The sequence below is a fragment of the Apteryx mantelli genome, chromosome 32 (assembly GCF_036417845.1).
Source record: "Apteryx mantelli isolate bAptMan1 chromosome 32, bAptMan1.hap1, whole genome shotgun sequence".
In the NCBI taxonomy this organism is placed as follows: domain Eukaryota; kingdom Metazoa; phylum Chordata; class Aves; order Apterygiformes; family Apterygidae; genus Apteryx; species Apteryx mantelli.
This window is the reverse complement of record NC_090009.1, coordinates 1,465,572-1,489,838: the sequence shown is the minus strand read 5'-3', so window position 1 is coordinate 1,489,838 and position 24,267 is coordinate 1,465,572. Positions and strand designations below refer to the sequence as shown.

The 24,267-nt window shown below is 49.6% G+C and overlaps 1 protein-coding gene and 1 long non-coding RNA gene across 6 annotated transcripts in view; both read left to right on the top strand.

Annotated features, from left to right (window-relative positions):
- LOC136994765 (uncharacterized) overlaps positions 1–17,597 on the top strand; it is a 43,365-nt gene extending 25,768 nt beyond the window's left edge. The window contains exons 2-3 of one of the 2 annotated variants that reach the window (XR_010886671.1): positions 659–739; positions 15,205–17,597. This is a non-coding gene — a long non-coding RNA (uncharacterized lncRNA). Of the gene's footprint in view, positions 1–615; positions 740–15,204 lie in introns of both variants that reach the window. The other variant, XR_010886670.1, reaches the window with a different exon arrangement.
- A 10-nt stretch (positions 17,598–17,607) lies between these two features.
- Positions 17,608–22,351, top strand: LOC136994724 (butyrophilin subfamily 1 member A1-like). Of its 4 annotated transcripts, none has more exons than XM_067313809.1 (6): positions 17,608–17,990; positions 18,228–18,260; positions 19,298–19,414; positions 19,967–20,314; positions 21,043–21,324; positions 21,631–22,351. In XM_067313809.1, the coding sequence occupies exons 3-6, from the start codon at positions 19,315–19,317 to the stop codon at positions 21,849–21,851; spliced, it is 951 nt and encodes a 316-aa protein (XP_067169910.1). In that variant the 5' UTR covers positions 17,608–17,990; positions 18,228–18,260; positions 19,298–19,314; the 3' UTR covers positions 21,852–22,351. The 4 variants fall into 4 exon arrangements, with proteins under 4 accessions (XP_067169910.1, XP_067169906.1, XP_067169907.1 ...); XM_067313806.1 differs by lacking the exon at positions 18,228–18,260 and adding an exon at positions 19,050–19,155 and having other exon boundaries at positions 17,718–17,990; XM_067313805.1 differs by lacking the exon at positions 18,228–18,260 and having other exon boundaries at positions 17,640–17,990.
- The last annotated feature ends 1,916 nt before the right edge of the window (positions 22,352–24,267 follow it).

Sequence of the window (24,267 nt, the reverse complement as noted above, 5' to 3'; positions counted from 1 at the left end):
GTTGTCACACCCGTTGATCGTTAAATTTTTGGCAAGTTGGGCAGGTTGTTGTTATGCATTTCACAACCACATGCACTCGGGAGCTGCCCAGGTTTGTAGAATACATGAGGCGACAGTCGATGCTCCTCCATGTCCATACTCATGATACCACCTAACCATAGAAAGTAAATACCTTAAAGGAAGGATGGGCTTACCCCCGATAGTCCAAATTCCTTTTTCATCTTGAACCGCTTCACATTTTTTCCAATTCTCTTTCTTCTTGTGTGGTGTATCTTCATACATTTCTGCTGTATTCAATACACCTGGCCATTCTCGTACTGGATCTGCAGCGGCTACAAGGAGAGACTGTCTAGCAATGGCTTTAGCTGTCTTGTCTGCCAAGTCATTTCCTTCAGCCTTCTTCCCACAGCATTCCCGTTGCTTGACATACTCCAAATGCATATTTAGAGTCAGTATATACATTTACTTGCAGGTCCTTACCCCTCTTCACTGCTTGGGTTAATGCTATTAGTTCTGCCCCTTGAGCGCTTACAGATGGAGATAAGGAATTAGCCTAAAGTACCGCAGAGGCTGGTGACAGCATAACCGGAATGGTGTTTTCCATCCAAATCATAGGCTGATCCATCTGTAAACAGAACTAAGTCTGTGTTTCCCAAAGGTTCATCTTGGAGATCCTCCCGGGGCTTGCTCGAGTTGACAACCACCTGTTCACAGGAATGATGAGGCTCTCCATCTTCAGGTAGGGGCAATAATGTCGCTGGATTTAAGATGTTGCAGCAGCTCTTTAAGGTCACATGATCTGCATGTAGTATTATTAGTTCATAGCCGTGAGCTCTCTGTGGGGACAGTGCTTGAGTAGCGTATTGTTTCATTAACAGTTCTACCTCATGTGGAACATACACAGTCATTAGGTGACCCAAAACTACAGGTCGCATTTTTTCAATAAGGGCTGCTGTAGCTGTTATCGCTCTGATGCATCCTGGAGTGCCTTTGGTTACTGCATCTAGCTGGGTGGAGTACTAGGCCGCTGGCCTACGGTGAGGACCTAGTTTTTGAGGGAGTACTCCACTTGCTACTCCCTGTTGTTCAGGAACAAATCATTCAAACGGCTTACTATAATCTGGTAGTCCTAGAGCCGGGGCTGAGACCAACACCCTTTTTACAGATGTGAAAGCTTTCTCTTTTCCTGGATGCCAGGTCAAAGGCTCTGTCTCCTCCTTCTTTGTTGCCTGCACCAAAGGTTTGGTAAATTCTCCCAACCCGGGAATCCATGGTTGGCAAAACCCTACAGCTCCTAAAAATCCCCTGAGTTGCTTTTTTGTTCTAGGACGGGGCATATCAAGAATTGTCTTTACTCCTTCGGGATCAATCAATCTGTGCCCTTCCTTCAAGATAAACCCCAAATATTTTACCTCTTGATGACACAGCTGGAGCTTGGACAGAGATGCTCGATGCCCTTTCTCTGCAAGAGCGTTTCATAGAGAAAGAGTGTCTTTCAAACATGTCTCTTAATCTTTACTGGCTAATAACAAATCATCCACATATTGTATTAACACTGAACGTCCTGGAAGTTTGATATCCGCAAGACCATTTATAAGTATACGCAAAAAAATAATCAGAGACCCAGTAAATCCCTGTGGTAGCCTAGTCCAAGTCAATTGCTGTCCCTTCCAAGTGAAGGCAAAAAGATCTTGGCTGTCCTCAGCTACCTCTATACTAAAAAAGGCTGCCGGTAAATCAGTCACGGTAAAATAAGTTGCCCAATGGGGTATCTGTACTAATATAGTTGACGAGTCAGGAACTACTGGATGTGGAGCAATTACATGTTGGTTTATAACTCTTAGGTCTTGTACAAACCGATACTCTGGATTGCCATCAGAATCCTGCCTATTCTTTTTCACTGGCAGAATCGGGGTATTGAATGGGGATTCACAAACTCTGAGGATACCCAACTTTAAATAGTGATCAATTTGCTTTTGCATACTCTTCTCTACATCCTTTGGGATAGGGTATTGTTTAACCGCGGGAGGTAATCCCCCCTTTGTTTTGATGGAGACTGCACTAGCTGATTTCAATAGTCCAACATCCATTCCTGAAGAGCTCCATAGCTTTCCAGGAACTGATTCTAAACCTGTTGGAAGTTGCAGATTAGTTGACTCTGGTTCAGGTGTCTCAGCCAGAACACACGAGCCCATTAGTATTAATTTCATCTGTTCCAGCTGTAAGCAGATCTGAGTGTCCAAGGCTTGTAAGAGATCTCTCCCTAAAAGGCAAAAGGGTGAATCCATGGAAATTACGAAACATCCCCACACTCCTTTACCTCCAAGAGTGAGCAATAAGGGCTTAGTTAACGTCCATTCGCCTTTTCCCATTACTCCCTGTACTGTTATTTTAGCTGATGACTTACATCCTTTAGGCTCAAAATTCAGAAGGGAAAGGGTAGCTCCAGTATCCACTAAGAAGGGAATCTCTTGACCTTCTATTTTTGCCATTATCTGCCCCCTGAAATCCAAATCTATATCCATGAATTCACCCCAATTCCCACAGTATTTTCTGGGTCTCCCATCTCCTGTCATTGTGCACTGGCTGGGAATTGCCTGGTGTCATTCCCAGTACTCGACTGTCTCCTGCTGTGCCCTCAATTCCTGGGCACGCGGGGCTTCACTGGGCATTGCCGCTTCCAGTGCCCTTGTTCCCCACAAGAATGGCAATAATCATTAACTCCTAAGCGTACAATATGTTCACTTTGATTCCGTCTATCTCCTCTGGCCCTTATTCACCCCCTTCCTCTAGTTTCTTTCAACCTGGCTCTTAACACAGCTGCAAACACACTCACTTCCTCTTTCTTCTGTTGTCTCTTTTCTTTCACCTTCTCTTCATCTCAACCGTTATATACAAATGTGACTAAACGTACTATTTTGTCCATAGACTTCCCTGGCCAGTCAGGAACATGTTTAGAAAAATACTTTTTAATGTCCGAGGCCATTTGATCTACAAATGTGGAAACCAGTAGAGGCCTGTTAGCCTCGGCTTCTGGGTCTATCCCCCCTCCAAACATTTGGATTTGTTAAAATAGTCTAGAAAGGAAAGCTGAGGGCCGTTCCTCAGGTTGTTGCTGACACTCCCTTATTTTAGACCAAGTCGCACTCTTTTGGCCTGCCAAAGGTATAGCTTCTTCTAAGCCTTGTCTGGCTAATTGCAACTGCCAGTAATCTGCCTCTACATTATAATTCCACCTGGGGTCCACAGCCTGCCAGGCTGTTCGAGCAGCCACAACATCCCCCCGTTCTGCCCAACGATGGTTTGCATCCAGAATTGAGTGTTTTTCATCTGGAGTGAACAAGGCTTCAAGGAGCATTTTCACCTCCTCCCAGGTAGGATCAGACGCCCGCAGCATTCCTCGTACAATTTGTAACACTTTCTCGGGATCTCCCCTAAGCCTGGGAGTTTGTTGTCTCCATGCAATATAATCTTGGGGCTGTCCCCAGGGTCGGTAAATTCTCGTTGTAGCCACCCGTCCGGACCTGGCGGGGGCACTCCTGGCACAGGAACGACACAGTTTGAAAGGCAGCAGTGGAAGGCAAGGGGGGGGTAGAGAGAAGCTGAAACAGAGGATAGCGCATAGGGTGGAGCAGTTTCTACAAGCATTTTAGCAGCTGCATTACTTTCAGCATTCTGAGAAAAAAAAATTCTTTCTTTTCTAGGTGCCTCTTTTCATCTAGCAAATGCCCAACTGTCCCATACATACTAATAATCATTTGCCTGGGGAACCTATCCTGCAAATGGTGACGCAGGAAAGTTAACTCCTGATGATCAAAGGTTCCCTGTGGCGGCCATCCTTCCGCCAGGTTACCAGCCTTTGTCAGGAACGGCCAATCCTCCTGACATAGTTGGATCAACCTTTTTTTTTCTTAGGTTCTTTGTCACGCTACGACAGTTTGATAGTAACAACTGAGACAGTAATATAATAAAAAACTATGTTTACTTCCTCACGCAAGCTCTTGGATTAGTAACATCCATTAAAATAATGCGATTACTAATTTAGAAAGGATAGCCCGAAAGGATAGCCCGAAATCGTCGATTATTGATTCACAAGGATAATGCGAAACAATGCAATTACTGATTTAGAAAGGATAACCCGAAACAGGCAGTTACTGCGCTAGTAACTGAAAGCACTGCTTATCCCTACTTGAAAGCTTTCTTGTTCACTCTCTTAGCGAGAGGGCTCTCAACCTCGAGGAGTTGCTACTTGCAAGCTTTTGGTTCACTCTTTTAGCAAGAGGGCTCTCAACCTTGAGGAGTTACTACTGGCCAGCCTTTTGGTTCACTCTCTTAATGAGAGGGCTCTCAACCTCGCAAGGAGTTACCTTAACCCAGCATCCCAGGAAAAGGGGAGGGGGGGAAATACTCACAGTCCAGCCGTAGAGGATGGTCAGGTCATGTTCCCGTCCCTGCTCAAACTCTCCTGCTCGGTGACCCTTTTTTTATACCTGGCTGGGACTCTGGGCAAATGTCATCCATGCTGATTCATGCATAGTTGCATATTCGTAGAGCCGCTTCTCACTGGCTTTTTTTTGCTTTATTATTTGTTTCCCGCCTCTTCCTGATATGCTAATTAGGAGGGGCGGTGCGAGATAATATTAAAATGGGGTGTAATGAGCTGAAGGGTATCATTGGTCAGAGTTAAGTTCTGTGATCATGGTCTTTTGCTCCTTGCGAAACAGGGAGGTGGACTGCAATGTCTTCACATCGCTTCCTCCTTCGCCTCGTTTGTCTCGCCACCATCTTCATGTAGACAGCTTGACCCGACCACACTCATTACTCAATCCCCAACTTCTCTAATTTCATTAATTTGTGGACTCATAATAATTTTGAGACGGTCTTTAGTATCCAAGTCTCCTTTTTTATACGGCTGGGACTCTGGGCAAATACTGCTTTCGCTGACTTCTGCGAGTTTCATAACAACAGGGCTGTTTGTCTGTTCGGAAGGACCCTGCTAGCAAGGCAAGACCACAACACCTCTGTATCGCTTCCTCCCTCCCTGCGGGTCCATGCAGACTCCTTAGCTGGCAGACCTTTTCAGTCCTGTTAGCCCTTCACTTGCTCGACATTCTTGGTACCATCAATCTTACTCTAGTTCTGCAAAATTTCGGCTAAGGGCGTCCCTTTTTCTATGCCGAACTTATTTCTCATATTGAGTTCCTGAAAAGTGCGTCTTATGCTGATCAGGCAGCGCACTTCCTTATAATACACCTTTTTTTCCCCCCCCCCAGCAACACCAGAATTTAGATTTTCATTACCCCCTGCAGCCGGCATGATCACACTCTCTCTCTCTCTCTCTCTCTGGGAACTACACTCACCACCCAAGTCTTTGACTGCCAGGACTGCTGTCCCTTCGCAGTGGGCAGCTCTGTCTGCCGACAGGTGCCCCCTTCTGTTCCCAGGTCACACGCACTCACACTAGTCACAGTACCGGTATCCACACTCACACTAGTCATGGGGACTCTAAGTTAGTCTTGCGGTGCACCTTAGGCTGATCAGGCTGCGCACTCCCCCTTCCGGCCGGAGTGAGATGGGACTCGAACCCTCTCAAACCCCAGAGTGAGATGGGACTCGAACCTTCTCTAACCCTGGGGGTGGGACTCCAACCCACTCTCCCTGAAATGTAGTACCTGGTATGCCTTACGCTGATCAGCCTGCGTGCCCCTTACAGTGCACTTTGTTACCAAACCAGAAGTTAGAATTTAGGCGGGAATTTAAGACTCACCCTCTCGGGGCTTCCCGTTGGCAGAGATCCCAGGTGAACTCACCCAATGGTGCCAGATGATCGTTTGGAGATGAGAGGCCCCGACGGTGGTTGCCTAGGGTCCCATCTGGGTTGCCAAACTGTTATGGAAAATGAGGCTTGCTGGCCACCATAACAGGCTCCGCCCCTAGGTTCCTGCTGAGGCAGAATTTCGAAGTCAGATTGGAGAGAAATAAAATTTAATGACACACATGTGGTAATTACAGCTCGAGCTGGGTGCCTCCACAGAGGGACCCCGCACAAGGACAGCCCTGCGCAATTATACCCTTACAATCCAAGTTCACCACCCCTCAAGTGATAGTTCAGACCAATAGTCATAGTTAGATCTGGGGTCTTCTCCTTCTCTATTGGGTTCCTTCATTGTCTCTAGCCAGGCTGCTGCTTTTCTTATTTGCAAGTGTGCAGCTTCTGTTCTCGGTTGGAACTTCTTCATCTTCCCGGCTTGAAGCAGCTCCGGGACCCTCTTTCACTTACCTAGGTAATATCTAGGAGAAAGTTCACAGCTTGCAGCCTAAGGCTTCAGCAAATTTAGCTACTAACGCTAAGCAAGTTATGCTAAGCGATTAGTTCTAGACCGCTTCAGTCCGATATTCTTTATCAGTCCTCCCTTTGTTTTTATTAAGCATCCCTGCTAATACGTTAAGCAGAATTCTCAAAGCCTTTCAAGGTGTACTATCACTCTCCATAATCTTATGTGCAATATGATTGTAAGCAATAGGCATAGCATGGTTAAACTTAATACAACTACTACTGGGTGCAACATGTGGTTATAGATCCCTGTTGCGGTTGGTAACCATCCCAGAAGAGTCTCCCGCCAATGATATTCTCCATCCTCCTTCCAAGATGTGGTGGACCTCTTCTGTATCACGATGAACGGTGATCAGAGTTTTTTTGTCCATTGTTTCAGATACGTTTTAACAGTTCACACAGGTTGTCATGTAGTAGTAGTTCCTTCACTAATGTAAGATTCATTGCGATGGGGGTGGGCAATAAATCTTGACTTGAGGTATAATTACATTGTAATAATTGATAAGACACAACAGGAGCTGAATAATTAAAGTCACATCCCCTAATTTTAGTAAAATTACAAACACAAATATTTGAGTGATTACTTGTGTCTACAGTAATGTTATCTACGAATATGAGATCACAGAGGGTTCTCATACAGACACATCCTTTTCCAATATATACAAGTACAGTTTCAGGGGTTTCATCAGGATGTATTTCAAAATGACAAATATTTTGTTCAGTATCAAGACAAATATCTTGAGTTTTGATGGTATTACTCTCGTAAACAAATCCTTGTTGTTCCCATACAACACGTGTTAACATCAACACTTTACCATACGTTTCTGTTGTGTTGGGCCCACGCTCTATGTTCTATCGGATAGAGTATCGTTAACTCCTAAGTGTACAATATGTTCACTTTGATTCCGTCTATCTCCTCTGGCCCTTCCTTGCCCCCTTCCTCTAGTTTCTTTCAACCCAGCTCTTAACACAGCTGCTAACACACTCACTTCCTCTTTCTTTCGTCGTCTCTTTTCTTTCACCTTCTCGTCTCGATCGTTATATACAAATGTGGCTAAATGTACTATTTCGTCCATAGACTTCCCTGGCCAGTCAGGAACATGTTTAGAAAAATACTTTTTAATGTCCGAGGCCGTTTGATCTACAAATGTTGAAACTAGTAGAGGCCTGTTAGCCTCGGCTTCTGGGTCTATCCCCCCTCCAAACATTCGGATTTGTTTAAATAGTCTAGAAAGGAAAGCTGAGGGCTGTTCCTCAGGTTGTTGATGACACTCCCTTATTTTAGACCAAGTCGCACTCTTTTGTCCTGCCAAACGTACAGCTTCTTCTAAGCCTTGTCTGGCTAATTGCAACTGCCGGTAATCTGCCTCTACATTATAATCCCCCCCAGGGTCCACAGCCGGCCAGGCTGTTTGAGCAGCCACAACATTTCCCTGTTCTGCCCAACGATGGTTTGCATCCAGAATTGAGTGAGTGAACAAGGCTTCAAGGAGCATTTGCACTTCCCCCCAGGTAGGATCATATGCCCACAGCATTCCTCGTACAATTTGTAACACTTTCTCGCGATCTTCCCTAAGCCTGGGAGTTTGTGCCCGAGGTGCCCAGTCCGGACATGGCAGGGGCGCTCCTGGCACAGGAACGACCTGCAAAGGGGCTTGAAAGGCAGCAGTGGAAGGCAAGGAGGGGTATAGAGAAGTTGAAGCAGAGCATGACGCATAGGGTGGAGCAGTTTTCACAAGTGTTTTAGCAGCTGCACTACTTTCAGCATTCTGAGAAAAACTCTTTCTTTCTTTTCTAGGTGCCTCTTCATCTAGCAAATGCCCAACTGTCCCATACATACCAATAATCTATTTGTCTGGGGAACTGATCCTCCAAATAGTGATGCAGGAAAGTTAACTCCTGATGATCAAAGGTTCCCTGCAGCAGCCATCGTTCTGCTGGGTTACCAGCCTTTGTCAGGAACAGCCAATCCTCCTGACATAGTTGGATCAACCTTTTTTTTCTTAGGTTCTTGGTACCATCAATCTGACTCTAGTTTTGCAAAATTTCAGCTAAGGGCGTCCCCTTTTCTATGCCAAACTTATTTCCCATATTGAGTTCCTGAAATGTGCCTCTTCTGCTGATCAGGCAGCGCACTTCCTTATAATATACCCTCTCCCCCCTCCCTTTTTTTTTTTCCTAAGCAACACCAGAATTTAAATTTTCATTACCCCCTGCAGCTGGTGTGATCTCTCTCTCCCTCTCTCTCTCACTCTCTCTCTCCCAGTGTCTCCTGTTGCAAAGATGCCAGGTTGAACTCACCTGATGGCGCCAGATGATCGTTTGGAGACGAGAGGCCCCAATACTGGTCGCCTAGGGTCCCATCTGGGTGGCCAAACTGTTATGGAAAATGAGGCTCGCCAGCCACCATAACAGGCTCTGACCCTAGGTTCCCGCTGAGGCAGAAGTTTGAAGTCAGATGGGAGAGAAATAAAATTTAATGACACACGTGCGGTAATTACAGCTCGAGCTGGGGGCCTCCGCAGAGGGACCCCATTGGGACAAATCCCTGGGTAATGATACCCTTCCAGCCTAGTGTCCACCCCATAGTTCTGAACCAGTCATAATAGTAGAGGTTGGGGTCTTCCAGCTCCCAGCTGCTCCTTTCCGTAGTTTCCAGGTGGGTTCTTCACTTCTTATGGCACTTCTGCATAGGGGTCTGTGGGGGGATGCTCCCAGCTTCCCCCCCTCCTCCATACACATCTGGTGCCGGTTACAAGTAGCCTGATTTCCTGTGCTTTACACTCCAAAATGGAGGATGTCGAGACTTTGAGATAAGGCCTGCTTGGGTGCCTGGACCTTGAGAAACAAAAGCCTCCTCTCACCGCCGGGGCAGTGTTAATGGCAGTGGTCAGGTGTCGAGCGAGTGAAGGGTTAACAGGACTGAAAAAGTCTGCTAACTAAGGAGTCTGCATGGACCCGCAGGGAGGGAGGAAGTGATACGGAGGCATTCTGGTCTTGCCTCGCTAGCAGAGTCCTTCCGAGCAGACAAACAGCCCTGTTGTTATGAAACTCGCAGAAGTCAGCGAAAACAGTATTTGCCCAGAGTCCCAGCCATATAAAAAAGGAGACTTGGATACTAAAGACCGTCTCAAAAGTATTATTATGAGCCCACACGTTCAGGACTGTCTCCTCCTCATCAGGACCTTGGGAGACAACACCTCCTTTCAGGGCTGGGGCCCCACTGCGGCCTGGAATTGCCTCCTTCTTACCCCAGCTATGGGATCTCTCCTTGGGACCCCACTGCGAGAGTCAAGCAGTCATTGGCAGTTGTTCAAACTCCTTTCTTCAGTGCTGAAGAGCGTTCGAGGCAGCTAGCCTGCCGTTGGTGGGGTTCGGCCACCCCCCGCCCCATGGCCGTGGGTGCTGTTAAGGAAAATTAAGCTCACCGGCCACCATAACAGGCTCTGACCCTAGGTTCTAACAGAAGTTTGAAGTCAGATCAGAAAAAAATAGTTTTTTAATGACATGTATGCAGTAATTACAGCTCGAGCTGGGGGCCTCCGCAGAGAGACCCCGCACAAGGACAGCCCTGCGCAATTATACCCTTACAATCGAAGTTCCCCACCCCTCATGCCAGAGTTCGGACCAATGGTCATATTTAGATCTGGGGTCTTCCCCTTCTCCATTGGGTTCCTTCACTGTCTCTAGGCAGGCTGCTGCTTTTCTTATTTGCAAGGGTGCAGCTTCTGCTCTCAGTTGCAACTTCTTCATCTCTCCAGCTTGAACCAGCTCCGGGGCCCTCTTTCACTTACCTAGGTAATATCCAGGAGAAAGTTCACAGCTTGCAGCCTAAGGCTTCAGCAAATTTAGCTACTAACGCTAAGCAAGTTATGCTAAGCGATTAGTTCTAGACCGCTTCAGTCCAATATTCTCTAACATGCCAGAACAGCACCAGGCCGCTTCTCCTTTTGAGGAGTTAGTATCCACACACTGGCTAAAGATTGTGTCGAGGGTGTAGCTGAACTTGAGGCACTCCGGCACTGTGGATCAGTATTCCTTGCGGTATCAGTGCTCCCTGTGAGACATTCGCTGGCATGGATATGGATACCTGGAAAGATAAATCTGGAGAAGAGGTCAATGAGAGTGGGGCTATTTGAACAGGTATCAAAGGTGTAAACAGCCATACACACTGTGAAGGGCAGGCAAGGCTTAAGTGTAAGCTTATAACTCTTTGTTCAGTAATCATATGTTGCTCAGATGTATAGAATTCTACCTCCCCGGAGGCGAGTATACAGGGCGCAATCCCCTCTTCCATTACGGATATCCGAGCAGGGGTTGCTAGAGTCAGTTTGGCTCGTACTCGCTCATAGGGAGTAAGCATTCCAACACACCTGTTGTTAAGCATAAACAGCGCTTGTGGGAGTGTGCTCACCCACCCCCTTGACGTTTGCGTGGTTCTAAGTGTTTGGATTTGTTCTTTTAGCAGGCCATTCATTCTCTCTATTAATCCACTAGCTGGAGGGTGGTACAATATATGCAAGAGCCAGGTGATCCCCAAGTCCTTTGCCCATTCTTGTAGTACATGGCCTGCAAAGTGGGTACCTTGGTCACTCCGTATTTCTTTTGGTATACCGTAAGTACACATGAGTTCCTCTAAGCCCCGTACAGGAGAGGATTGATTCGCATGGGAGGTAGGATATGCATACATAAGGCCTGGGTAAGTGTCTGCAGCAGTCAATATATACTTTCATCCCTGTGAAGGGGGTAACGGGCCTACATAATCTACTTGCTGGGTTGCAAAGGGTTGTTCGCCTTCCTTGATGTGACCATATGTGCTGGTGAAAGGCACTTTTGTTGACTTCATACAAACGGGACAGTTAGCACGGGCTGTCTTATACCAGTGTAGCACTAACATGGGATGGCCTGGTGATAGATCCCAAGCCTGAGCCGTGATGGGGCCATGATGCCCTGATCATTCATGCGCTTGCCAAGCTTGCTTTAACTCTGAGGGCGTTGCCATCTGGTCGACTGCTGTATTATGCTGAGTTTCGAGGGTCTCCTGCTTCTGATGGGCATCAACGTTGCACAGACACAGCTTTAGCTTGCACAGTGTCCCATATCCTTTCCCACAAGGGGCCCCCCCAGAGTTCCTTATCATGTATCCTTATCACTGTGTGGCGGCCCGTGTTGGTAACCAGGTGGGCCCTGACGGTATCATGCATCACCCATGCCTGAATGGGGATGGGGGTGTATACAGTCACCAGGTCGCCTCCCATAACTCGTTCGCTATCCTGCAAAGCCCACACCACAGCCAAAAGCTGTTTCTCCAGAGGTGTTTAATTTGCTGTGGCCCCTTGCAGGGAACGGGACCAGAAACCTATAGGTTCCCGCCTTGCGTGGGCACATTGCTGCCACAGCCCCCAAGACACCGTATCCCCCATGACCGTTACCTCCAGCTCAAAAGGTTGTCCCTCAGACGGGGTGAATAGTTCACAATGTTGGACCACCGCCTCCTTGCACAGGTCAAAGGCTTGCTGCTGTTCTTTAGTCCATCGCCACTGGCTACTTTCTTTTGGACAAACACTGTAGTGGCCACGTTAAATATGCTAAGTGGGTATAAAGGTCCACCAGAACCCCAAAAGGCCCCCAAAAGCTTATAGTTGTCTTACAGCAGTGGGAACAAGGTACTGTTGAATAGTATTGCACACTTTCTCAGGGATAGCTTTCGTCTGCCCCCTCCAGACTATCCCTAAGAATTGCACGCTGATGTCCTGCCCCTGTACCTTCTTAGGGTTTACAGCACACCCCCACTCCTATAGGGTCTGTACCAGCAATGATAACTGCTCACCTACTCGTTCTTCAGAAGGTCCCATTATCAAAATATCATCGATATAATGATGGATGGTACACTCTGGAAGGAGGGGAGGGAGATCAGCTGAGATCATCTGGTGGCAAATGGGGGGGGGGGGCTAAGTTTATAGCCCTGAGGAAGGACTTGAAATGTATATTGCTTATTATCCCATGTAAACACGAACTGATCTTGCAATTGCGGGGATATAGCGATGGAGAAGAATGCATTTGCCAAATCAGTGACAGCTTTCCATTCCTGCAGATGTTTCCCTATGCCTTCCAGCAGAGTTACCATGTCAGGTACTACAGCAGCTAACAGTGGGGCAATTTTATTTAGCTCCCTGTAATCCACAGTCATACGCCATGAGCCATCAGGCTTCCGAACAGGCCAAATAGGACTATCGAAAGCCAACAGGGCAGGGCGTATTATTTGAGTATGCAACAAAGCATCTATAGGTTCCTGAATCTCCTTTCCCCACCAGGGATTCTATATTGCTTCACTTGCACCACAGTGCAGGGAACCAGTAAATCCACTGGGTCCCATTTTGGATACCCTCTAATCAAAGTAATGGATCGCAGCTGCGGTAACTCAGGACTTTTTCCAGAGGAGAACAATCCTTGCAGGCTCTGAATATCTCTGCCCAGTAGCACGTCGATCCCCAAGATGTACTCGTGAACCGGTGCTAATAAAACTGTGGCAGAAAATGGTTTTTTTTTGCCAATTGCTAACATAACTACAGCCTGTATCACTGGGGTGGCCGATCCTCCTAACCCACGTATGTGGGTAGTGGCCTTCCCCAGAGCTACCGCGCTATGTAGGACAGAAGCTTCTGCTCCAGTATCTACTAAAGCAAGCACAGCAATTTCTCCTCCAGAGCGCCAGCAAATTCGCAGGGGTACATAAGGACATTAGTCCCCCCGATGGTAAGCCGCAACCAATGCTCGTATTGCGGGGGTCCTGTCTCCCCCTCGTTGTCTCTTGGCTGGCAGTTTCCACGCTGTGGCTGGAGGAGGGGGGGCAGCAGCCTGTGTTTGATATTGCTGATCAGCATGTAACCATCACCACCACTTGAATAAGTCAGCAGTAGAAAGACCATTTATCTCCTCACATAATACCCCTGCCTGCAGCAAATCAGCCCACATCTGCTGCCTTGTTACCTTTCCACTCAATTTAATAGTTCCCTGCCAATTTTCTCGCTCTAGAATTCTGAACTGCTCTCACTTGCTTAGTACCTGGTTCACCAACAAGTGCCAAAGCCCTTGTGTTGCTTACCAAAGCCCCCGCTGTCCCAGTTGCAGGCATTACTGTGCCAAGCAGTAACGGCTTTAAGGCACTTGAAGTCCCCCTTAATAAGTGGGTTTTCATCTGCCGCGTTATTTCCACACCATCCTGTCCTTCTCCATCTGCTAATCCAATTGCTACCCCCAGCTGCCGCCACACGTTGATCCCTTCCTCAAAAGCATGTCATGCTCCCACTGCAGCGGCTAACTCACCGGTGGATGGAGAAGCACCTACCACAGTGGCGCACAACCATTGATATAATGTTGGAGCTACAATAACATTTCCTGCCCCATCCCACGCAGAAGTTAATTGGGTGAGATAATACTGTACTTGAGCACCGGTTGATAAGGAGCCCATTAAATTCAGCTCCTCTCTTAAGAGACTAAGCGATCCAGCACCTGCATCCCATGCTCTCACTAACCAGGCTAACAAAGACTCCCCATGGGGGCTGCTGCTGGAAAGCAGTTAAAAATTCACACAATTCCTTCGGGGTATACGTCCTAGATTGCTCCACTGTATTCCCGTCTACTCACCTCTCCCCCTTCAATTGCACAAGAGGTCGGACCTGGGGAGTAGCCGGTTCTCCTTCTAATCCAAATTCAATCTCCAAGTCAGAGGAAGTACTCCAAATATTACCATCCCACTCCTCTGGGTCCCAGGGGGGGTCTAGTTATTAGTGCTCTCACCTGGGTAACTGTAGCTGGGGCTTTACCATAGCGCGCACGGCATTCGTTAGCCACTCGTAAAGCTCATCGCTCTACCCTATGGGTTAATTCCCAACTCTTTGCAGTTTGGCTCGTGATCAACTCCTGTACTACTGCCTTTGCATCCCACCAATCTCCAGTCTCCTTCTCCAGATCTTTTACTCATTGCTGCAAAGACGATACCTCATTAACTAAGGCTCGAACACCCATCAACTGCGCCCACCCTAATCGTCCGGCTAGCTTCTGAGCTGCTTCCGAAGAGGCACGGAAGGGCATAGCCTGTAAAGCAGATTCAGCCGCCTTCGGGGTAACATTTTCCCCACGTGCCAACTCTCGCCAGTCCTTGGGGACTGCCAGAGTGGGAAGCAATGCAGCTACTGGCCCCCACCGCTCAGTCTGGGGCCATCCTGGCAGCCGCGGGCGAGCAGTCCCTCCATGGCTCTCGCCCTCCCCCTTCGCTCTCCTCGACCAGGGCATCGTCCTTTGTGTATCCTGCTGACTACGCCACTTGTAAGGGTCTGGTGGGGGCGACGCCTGCACTCCCAGCAGGGACACATACACAAAAACAAGGCACACTAAGGTCGATACTGAACATTTATTACCTCTGCGTCTGAGCAGCAACGGTTCCCCAGCCATTTCCCGGTCGAAGCAATAATGGAGCAGGAGAGTCCCTGGCACCGCCGAGCGTCGGTCCATGGCGAGGAACGCTGCGGGGGGGGCACTATACGTAGGTTTTGTGTACTATACACATGCACAGGAAGCACACTGAGCTCATCGCTAATCTCGAGTCAAAGCCCAGGTGCAGCACCACGCTGCACAGGCCCAGCTATGTGGCTGTGGGTCAACATGCCCTGTTGATGCTCTTTTTCCCATGGAACGGTGTGACCAGCTCCCATCACCTGTCTCCTCGACATTCTTCCGCACTTTCCCATACAGTAGTTGTGTAAAGCTTAACCTTGTTATGCCTATTATTTACAATCATATTGTACATAAAATTATGGAGAATGTTAGGATGCCTCGAAAGACTTTGGGAACTCTGTTTCATATATTAGCAGGAATGCTTAATAAAAACAAAGGGAGGACTGATAAAGAATATTGGACTGAAGCTGCCTAGAGTTGATCACTCGGCATATCTTGCTTAGCATTAGTAGCTATATTTGCTGAAGCCTTGATCAATGATCAAATATTCATTACATGAGCTGTCTGCCCATGAGAAGTTAATGGGCAGACAGGGACAGGCTGGAGTGAGCCCAGTGGTGGCCACCAAGTTGGTGGGGCTGGAGGTCCGGATGGATGGGCAGAGGCTGAGGGTGGTGGCTTTGTCCAGCGTGGAGGGTAGACAGCAAAGAGGGATTGAATCACTGTCTGCCACTGCCTAATGGGGTTGTAGAGCAGCCGGAGCCAGGCTTTTGGAGGTACCCAGCAACAGGATGAAAGGCAACAGGCAGAATTTGCAAGATGGGAAATTCTGATTAAATGTAAGGGAGGAAGTAATCCCCTTCATCCTGAGGATGGTCAAATATGGGGACAGAGGCATGGGAGATCTCCATCTTCAGAGATATTTAGATCTTGGTGGGACACAGAACTGAGCAACCTGATCTAGGCTTGAAGGCAGAAGACTTGTCCTAGTCAAATAGATTTTTTTCCTCCTGGCGTTGGTGGGTAGGAAGCAGCTTACATCTTGATTTCGTGTTCCTTTGGGATCCTTGGAAAAGTATCAACTGTTTCTTTGCGGTAGATACCCTGCATCTACCATCCAACCGAGCCTGGATACTCTGTGTTCCTCTGTTTCCAATAATACCAGTGAACCGAGCGGGACTGGGAAAGTAAATATGTGGAAACCAGCATTTACAAAATAAGCTTTTACAGGAATAAAAGTCATCCTAGTGAGGTCCAGATTTCCAGCACAAGCTGACCTTCAAAGAGACTTCCCTTCAGAAGCACTCTCTGCTCTTTCATTATTTCGCTGCATTTGATTTTAGAGGCTTTTTTCCCAGAAGGAAGTTTAGAAAGTGCCTTGCTGATTTGCCTGTGGCAAGACATGGACCATGCAAGATTTGGGAAGGGTGAAAAGGGGATGGAGAAGTGCTGGCAAAAAAACTTAGTCACAGTTTAGAATGACTGAGGTTGTGTTCCATTTTTTCTCCTTTGCTTCTTGAAGTGTCATACATAACTGATTCTGTGTGTAGCTGGAACAAGCCCAAACTGCAGGTCAAATCTTGAGGACGCAGTGCATTTCTTCTTGCAAGTTCAAATTCTGCTGGGACACCGCTTAATCATCCCTCAGGGCCAAAACCTCCTGGCTGTGACACTGGGACTCCGCGTGCCTGCGAGAGGGAGCCCCGGACTGTCTGCAGGGATCTCCTGGAGACAGGCACGGACCTCCCAAGGCCGGGCAGCAATGCAGGAGCGTGTGTCCATGCTGGGACTCTGCCTCCTGGTCTTCCCACGGACCTTCCCCCTCAACCACTCTGCTTGTGACCACAGCACCCAAGTGGTGGGAATTTTCCTCAACTCTGAGGCAGGTGAGGTCTCGTTTTACAACCTCACTGACAGGTCCCACCTCTTCGCTTTCACAGGGGCAGAACACAACTCTCCTGAACATCTGCCCTGTCCCAGGTCAGCCCTGAGGTCCTGTCAAGGACAGCGATGGGCACAGCTTGGATGGTCTCCTCTGTGCTGGGCAGAATTTGTTTCTCCTCCTCCTGAGGAATTCCCTGGATTTCAGCTTCTGCCCCTTGGGAGAGGCGTAGCCTTGCACTGCATGCCACTGGGAAGAGGAAGAGTCTGGCTCTTTCTCCACTCCATCCCTGCATTCACTGCTCCAGTCTAGTCTGTCTGTGGTTTGTGTGCTGGGCAGCCCAGAGTTGGACACAGCCTGTACTCCAGATGTGGCATTGACCAGCACTGCACAGAGCTGCCTCTCAAGGGCCTGAAAGGGACCTGGCAGCAGTGGGATTCAAACCCACACCTCCAAAGAGCCTGGAGCCTTAATCCTAATCCAGCACTTTAGACCACTCAGCCACACTCCCCTGGTGAGGGAGGTTTTCCTCGCTACGGAATACAGAGCCAAGGAAAGTTGGGGGATTGTGCCAAACTTACTCTGGGATCTTTTAAGGGGATTGTGGGAAAGTGCAGAACTGAGGAGGGGATGTTTAGGGGAAGGACCAAAGGTGGGGAAAGGGAGGGATCAACATGCACTGTGCAGGAGCAAATGTGGTGGAAACGTGGGGGAAGTGGGATAAAAGAGGCTCAGGAGGCTTGAGCTGCTTGCCCTGCCTTGCGCCAGGTGTGTGCTGTGCTGGTGACGGCCCTGCTGCAGGAGCTGCTGGCAGAACAGACGCTGCGTTGACACAGGCACCGCTGTCACACGTGCTGCCACCACAGCCGCGCTGGCGCAACAGACCCCAAGCTGCTGCTGCTGCTGCCGCTCTTCCCTGCCCGGCCATCGCCGCCCGCTTGGAATTGCCGCTGCCGGCGGCTCAGCGCAGCCGTAACCTGCGCGGCCGCGGCAGGGGAGGCCCCGGGCAGCGCCGCTTTCGCTTTCGCTTTCGCTTTCGCTTTTGCTTTCGGGCTCGCTCCCACTCGGGCGCAACCGTGGCGGCCGGGATTCGCCTGGCGACCGGTGACGACAGAGGCGCACCGCGCCGCCATTGGCTGCCTCTTTCCGCCTTCGCGCTGCTCCTGGCGCCCCGCAGCTCTTGGGCGGCAGCGCGGGAGCTGGTGGCGGTTCCAGAGCCGAAGAACACCCTGCTCCTCCTCATCCCTGCGGGGCTGGCTGCTGTCCTCACTGCCATCGTGGTGGCTGCCAGCTTCGTGGTCTGGAAGAAGAGCTCAGGTAAGGGGCTGTCCAGCCGTCGGTGGGCGCTGGGCTGGCGGTGGGTGCGAGCGGGGAGGAAGGTGAGACACGGGGTCTGTGGGGTGCCGGGTGCTGGGCGAGGGAGGTGCAGGGAGCCCTGGAGTGGGAGCAGGGCTGTTCTGGAGGAGACGTGAGCCATGCTGGGAAATGTGGCTTAGCCCCGTGCTGATTGCTGCCGGGGAGCGGCTTTTGCTGATGCCTGCCTTGTCTTTGCAGGCAGAGCAGAGAAGGGCTACAAACCCGCGGTGGGTGAGTGAATGGAGGCAGGCCCGTGGCCCGCCTGCCACCGAGCAGCACCGGCGCGATCCAGTCTCCTCTTGTTCCTAGCAGCAGTGCTGGAGCTTCCCAGTCCAGACGGCTGTGTAGAAAAGCTCCTTTCTCTCTTTAGAAGCAAAGAGCAGTGGTTTGGGTGGTGCAGTTTTGGAAAGGCTGCTCCTGCCCTGCTGGACCCCACTCCTCGCTTTGAGTGCTCTTGTCCTTTGCTTTTGCCCGTGGCCTGGGTGGTGGGGCTGGGCACTGGCTCAGTTCTGTGGCATCCCTCTGCCCCCGGGGGAGGCTGGTGAGGGAGCGTGGGGCAGTGTGTGGGGCTGCAGAGCTCGCCTGCAGCTGGGGATCTTGCCAGGTAGCTGGGTGCAGTTCCATGTTGACCTTGAATGGCCGTTTCCTCCTTGGTCAGGAGTTGCAATGGACCTGCCCACACTGCCGTTTCTGCTGGGGGAACGGAGTGGGGTGTGTGGGGTGGGCATTGTGCTGGGGTCCCGACAAGGAAGGGAGAGTGAATGTGGAAGGAAGTGTGAGAGTAAGGGAGCAAGCGGAGCATGTGGAGAGGACAGGGCCAGCGAGAGCCTGGGCTGTGGGGAGGGCTGAGCGAGGTGGTGGCATGGTGGGCTCTGCGAGGCCCTGGGCAGCCCGGGCACCTTCCTCTTCCCAGGGCAGCTCCCAGGCTGCTGTCCCCTGTGACACCACCTGTGTGAGACTGTCGCAGGGAGGCTCCCAGTCCATGACTGCAGCTCTGGGCTCTGCTACTTTCCTCCACAGGCAGAAATGCAAGCCATGACATTGGCCCCTTCCCTCCATCCAAGCCTCATCTTGCTCCCTGCTCAGCCTAACTCGCCCCCTTGGCTGCCTGTTCCCACTTTGTGAAGTGAGGAGTTTGTGTTGGCTGCGTGTTCGTGGTGGGGATTTGGTGGGATTTCTGGAGTCTGTGTCCTGGAGAAGTGCTGCCCCTTGGCCCCAGCTGCCCCTCCATTCCCCTCATTTTTCCTTTTCTCCTCCGTCTTCTCCAGGCAGATCCTCAGGGAAGATGCAGTTTCTCTTGGGCTCTGGCTGCTCCAGCCTCACCAACCATCTGCGGGGCGTCCTGCGTTATCTTGTGACTCTCCATGTTCTCCATTTGGGATCAGGTAGGAATGCCGTGACCTGTGTCGGGTGGTGCAGGGCTGACATGGACCTTGCCCAGTTGTGTCTGCCAGATGTGCGTCACTGTGCCCAGGCACCTGTGGCAGTTGGGAGAGGGGAGGAGGTGGCAGGGAGGAGATGTGAGCCTGGAGCACAGCCCCGGTTGCGGTTTCATTTTCCCTCTTGTTCTTCTGTGGAGGCTCTGCATTGGCTGGGCTAGATTTTCAGTCCTCTTCTTTAAGACCTTCTTGAACTGTATGTTTATGGAGAGTTCCTGCTCTGTGAACATGATCAGCAGGAGGTGGAAGCCCTTTACAGGCTGATTCCAACTCCAGAGGGGTCAGGAGGATCTTTCCAGGAAACCTCATTCTCCTTCACATCCTCCCACTCCCTCCCCGAGTTTCTCTAGTGTCTTTGCTTTTCCCTTCTGACGGTACAATGCCCACACCCAACCACTCACACAAAACTCATCCCCCTTTCATGCAGATCATTCAGGTCACATCTGCAAAAGCTCAGTGTCTGTCTGCTTTTCCTCTGTGTCCTTCCCCATTTCACAGCCCAGCTGAAGGTGGTGGGACCAGGCCACCCTGTCACTGCCACCGTGGGGCAGAGCATTGTGCTGCCCTGTCATCTCTCCCCCAGCTTGAATGCGCAGAGCATGGCTGTCAGGTGGATCCGGCGCCACAACACTGAAACAGTGCATCAGTACGAGGATGGAGAGGACCTGTATGTGGAACAGATGAGAGAATATCAAGGGAGGACAGAGTTGTCTCATGATGGCCTCAGCAGAGGAACCCTGGACTTGCAAATTCTCAGTGTCAGACCCTCCGATGATGGAACGTACGTCTGCACTGTTGAAGGTGCTGCTGGTTATGCAGAAGCTACAGTGGAACTGGAAGTGGCAGGTGTGTTGGTGGCTCAGCTGCCATTTCCACCTTAGCTGCATTTCCATGCTGGTAGTTTTGGACAAGGCCACTAAGTACAGCTTACTCAAAGGGGTAGGAAAATGCTCCCCCAGGGAATGGGGGAATTGCCCATGCATTGAGGGAATCGGTGCTCTATGGCTGAAAGAGAAGAGCCTTTGAAACAGGAGGAGGCCAAGAGGGCTCTTCCCTTCAGCATCTGAACCCATGCCCAGGAGGGAGCACCCGTCTTGCATGAGCAGGGTCGTTGGTGGCCTGGGTGTGGGTTGTGTGGTTAGAATGGCTGGAGTTGGGAGGAGAGCTCTTTGCAGGTCCAGCTAGCTGGGATCTTTGTTTTGGGTTTGCTTTTTGTGCAATAGGAGACCTGACTCATTGCCAGGAAATGTCTGGGGTTAACTAAACACGTGTGGGTGCTCAGACAGGGCCTTGGGATGCTGACAGCTCATGAGCCCGGTCTTCCTCTGCTGTGGAGGATGACAGGAGATTTAGGGCTGTTGGCACTTTGTGCAGGGACCTGGAGGTGCTGACGCAATGGCGGGTGGTTCTTGTGTGCCTAGCGCCACGGGTGTGTGAACGCCTGGTCCTGCAGCCCCTTCTGGACTTAGCTGGACAGGGATGTGGATGGTATCTACACAGAGCATAGCAAAGTACTTCCCCTTTGAACCAGATGCTCTCGGTCCTCAACCCAGGATACCTCCTTTTCATCCCAGCCATAGGCTCTTCACCACTCGTCTCGCTGGAGGGTTACCAGGGCGGAGGGATCCAGGTGGTGTGTCGATCGTCCGGCTGGTTCCCAGAGCCTGAGGTGCTGTGGAAGGATCCGCGGGGGCAACGTCTCCCCTCGGTCTCTCAGAGACATTCCCACGACGAGAGGGGCCTGTTTGAAATACAACACAGCCTGAGTGTGACAGGGGAGGCAGACGGGAACTTGTCGTGTGTGGTGAGGAACAGCCGCCTTGGCCAAGAGAAGGAGTCGTCTCTGCACATATCAGGTGAGTTCCCTGCAGTGGCACTCGGGGAGCGGGGGGAGAACGTCCCCTTAGGAGCGCAGTGGAGGGGAGATGAATGCCAGCGGTGGTGCTGAGTGGTGAGAGAGAGAGAGAGGAGCTCAATGGAGAGGGACCCCATGGGAACAGCTGGAGCCCTCCTCTGCCCTGGAGCACAGCTGCACCCAGCTGCACTTTTCTGGATTCGGGTTTTCTTTCTTCTTTTCTTCTTTTGTTTTTAATCATGTGGGAAACATGGGGTTTTCCTCAGGCCTTGAAGTGTAAAATGAGCCTTTCTTTTTGCTTTCTTAGCTCCCTTTTTCCATGATGCCCATGCCTGGAAGGTGGCTCTGGCAGTGATGATGGTGGCTGTGTTAATGTTGATAATTGATTTAATTCTCTTCAGTGTTCATCGGTTTAAGACGAGAGGTAAAATCCTAATGGGGCAAGGGAGGAACCATCTAGTTGGAAAGGGATGTTTTCAGAGGGGTGAGGCCGCGACGGAGGTGGAGGCCCTGACCCACCTCTGCTAAGGTGCAAAGGGAGCTCCCCCCGGGCATCACGGCTGTGTTTGCAGCATGCCTTCAGTGTGCTGAGAACTCAACTTGGGCTCCCGGCAGAAGGCAGGGGGACATTTGCCTTGATACTGAACAAAATATTTGTCATTTTGAAATACATCCTGATGAAACCCCGGAAACTGTACTTGTATATATTGGAAAAGGATGTGTCTGTATGAGAACCCTCTGTGATCTCATATTCTTGGATAACATTACTGTAGACACAAGTAATCACTCAAATATTTGTGTTTGTAATTTTACTAAAATTATGGGCTGTGACTTTAATTATTCAGCTCCTGTTGTGTCTTATCAATTATTACATTCTAAATATACCTTAAGTCAAGATTTATTGCCTACCCCCATCAGAATGAATCTTACATTAGTGAAGGAACTACTACAACATGATGACCTGTGTCAACTGTTAAAACACATCCAAAACAATGGACAAAAAACTCTAATCACCGTTCATCATGATACAGAAGAGGTCCACCACATCTTGGAAAGAGTGAACAAGGATGGAGAATATCATTGGTGGGAGACTCTTCTGGGATGGTCACCAACCGCAACAGGGATCTATAATCACGTGTTGCACCCAGTAGTAGTTGTGTAAAGTTTAACCGTGCTCTGCCTATTGCTTACAATCATATTGCACATAAGATTATGGAGAGTGATAGTACAGCTCGAAAGGCTTGGAGAACTCTGCTTAACATATTAGCAGGAATGCTTAATAAAAATAGAGGGAGGACTGTTAGAGAATATCAGACTGAAGCTATCTAGAGTTGATCACTTGACATAACTTGCTTAGCATTAGTAGCTAAATTTCCTGAAGCCTTAGGCCACAAGCTGTGAACTTTCTCCTAGATATTACCTAGGTAAGTGAAAGAGGGCCCCAGAGCTGGTTCAAGCTGGGAAGATGAAGAAGTTCCAACCGAGAGCAGAAGCTGCAACCTTGCAAATAGGATAAGCAGCAGCCTGCCTAGAGACAGTGAAGGAACCCAATGGAGAAAGGGAAGACCCCAGATCTAAATATGACTCTTGGTCCGAACTCTTGCATGAGGGGTGGGGAACTTGGATTGTAAGGGTATAATTGCACAGGGCTGTCCTTGTTTGGGGTCCCTCTGCGGAGGCCCCCAGCTCAAGTTGTAATTACCGCATGTGTGTGTCATTAAATTTAATTTTGCTCCAACTGGACTTCGATTTTCTGCCTCAGCAGGAGCCTAGGGTCGGAGCCTGTTATGGTGGCCAGCAAGCCTAATTTTCCATAACGCTCATCACCCTCAGCATTGTTGGTAACATAGGAGGGGAAGAATCCCCAAATTTAGCTTGGGAATTGATACGAGGATTTATACGAGTATGGAATCTTCCTGACCAAGGGGCATGTGTGGCCCTCCCTAGGCTGACTCAGGAGGGAATTAAAATGGGACTGCTTTCCATAAATCTTCTCTTTCTGTTGAGGGGGGGAACAGAGAAACTCGTCCCTGTTTATACAACCAGTGATGAATTTGTACTTGACTATGATTTCAGTTGGAACTCGGGGTGCATCCAACTCCCAAACATCTGTAACTGGACCCTTCTTAAGGACAGGACACATTACCGGTTGGCCTGGTCCGTGAAGCGACTTAGACAAAACCAAACGCAAGGGATAGATACACCCCCCGATGCAAGAACAACACCCCCGGATAAGCCCTTGTTTAATTGCACAAAGGTTATCAACTGTACCCATGGCCCTGGGGATCCCCCAGAGACATGGTACCTCGCGGAACTTGGAATTCTCATCCGAGATATGTGCCCGTGCTGGGGGTATCCCTCTATGGGATTTAAAAACTCTGACCCGCATTGTAATGGGACGACAACGGGTGAATATGATGGTACCCTAGAAGAGTGCGGAATACCCTTAACGCACTTTCCTGAAGAAGGAGCACCCGTGGACAGGCTCTCTGATGCCATACTTTTGCCACACTCCAATCAGTACAATTGTAAAACTGCTCAGTACGCCCCTCCCTATGGCCTAGCCTGGGGATGCTCCGATGGAAAGATGTATACGCGCTTGAGAGTTTTTGACTTGGAGTCGGAATACCAACCATGTGTCCTGGGAGGATTTTTAACTTTACCCCATCACATAAAAGAAAGCAAAGGGAAAGTGATAGACCCCAAGCTCGACCCGAAGAGGCCATACATGGAGTTCAAATACCTGACTGTTATACTTGGGGAACGAGAACATCTTTGATGTTAGAAAATATATTTGCCCCATATGTAACCCTTAAAAGACACCAATTGGTTTTAAAAAGTATTACATGGCAAATACATAGTTTAAGTAATTGGACTTGGTATGCCTTTGGGAAGATGAACACTCAATTACAACAAGTATCTAAGATGACGCCTCAAAATAGGT

What these genes read in the sequence shown, in the direction of transcription:
- LOC136994724 (XM_067313809.1), top strand. Translation starts at nt 19,315, where the DNA reads ATGCAGTTTCTCTTGGGCTCTGGCTGCTCCAGCCTCACCAACCATCTG. An exon ending in TGTTCTCCATTTGGGATCAG is followed by an intron (nt 19,415 to 19,966) that starts GTAGGAATGCCG and finishes CCCATTTCACAG; the next exon opens with CCCAGCTGAAGGTGGTGGGA. An exon ending in AGTGGAACTGGAAGTGGCAG is followed by an intron (nt 20,315 to 21,042) that starts GTGTGTTGGTGG and finishes TTTTCATCCCAG; the next exon opens with CCATAGGCTCTTCACCACTC.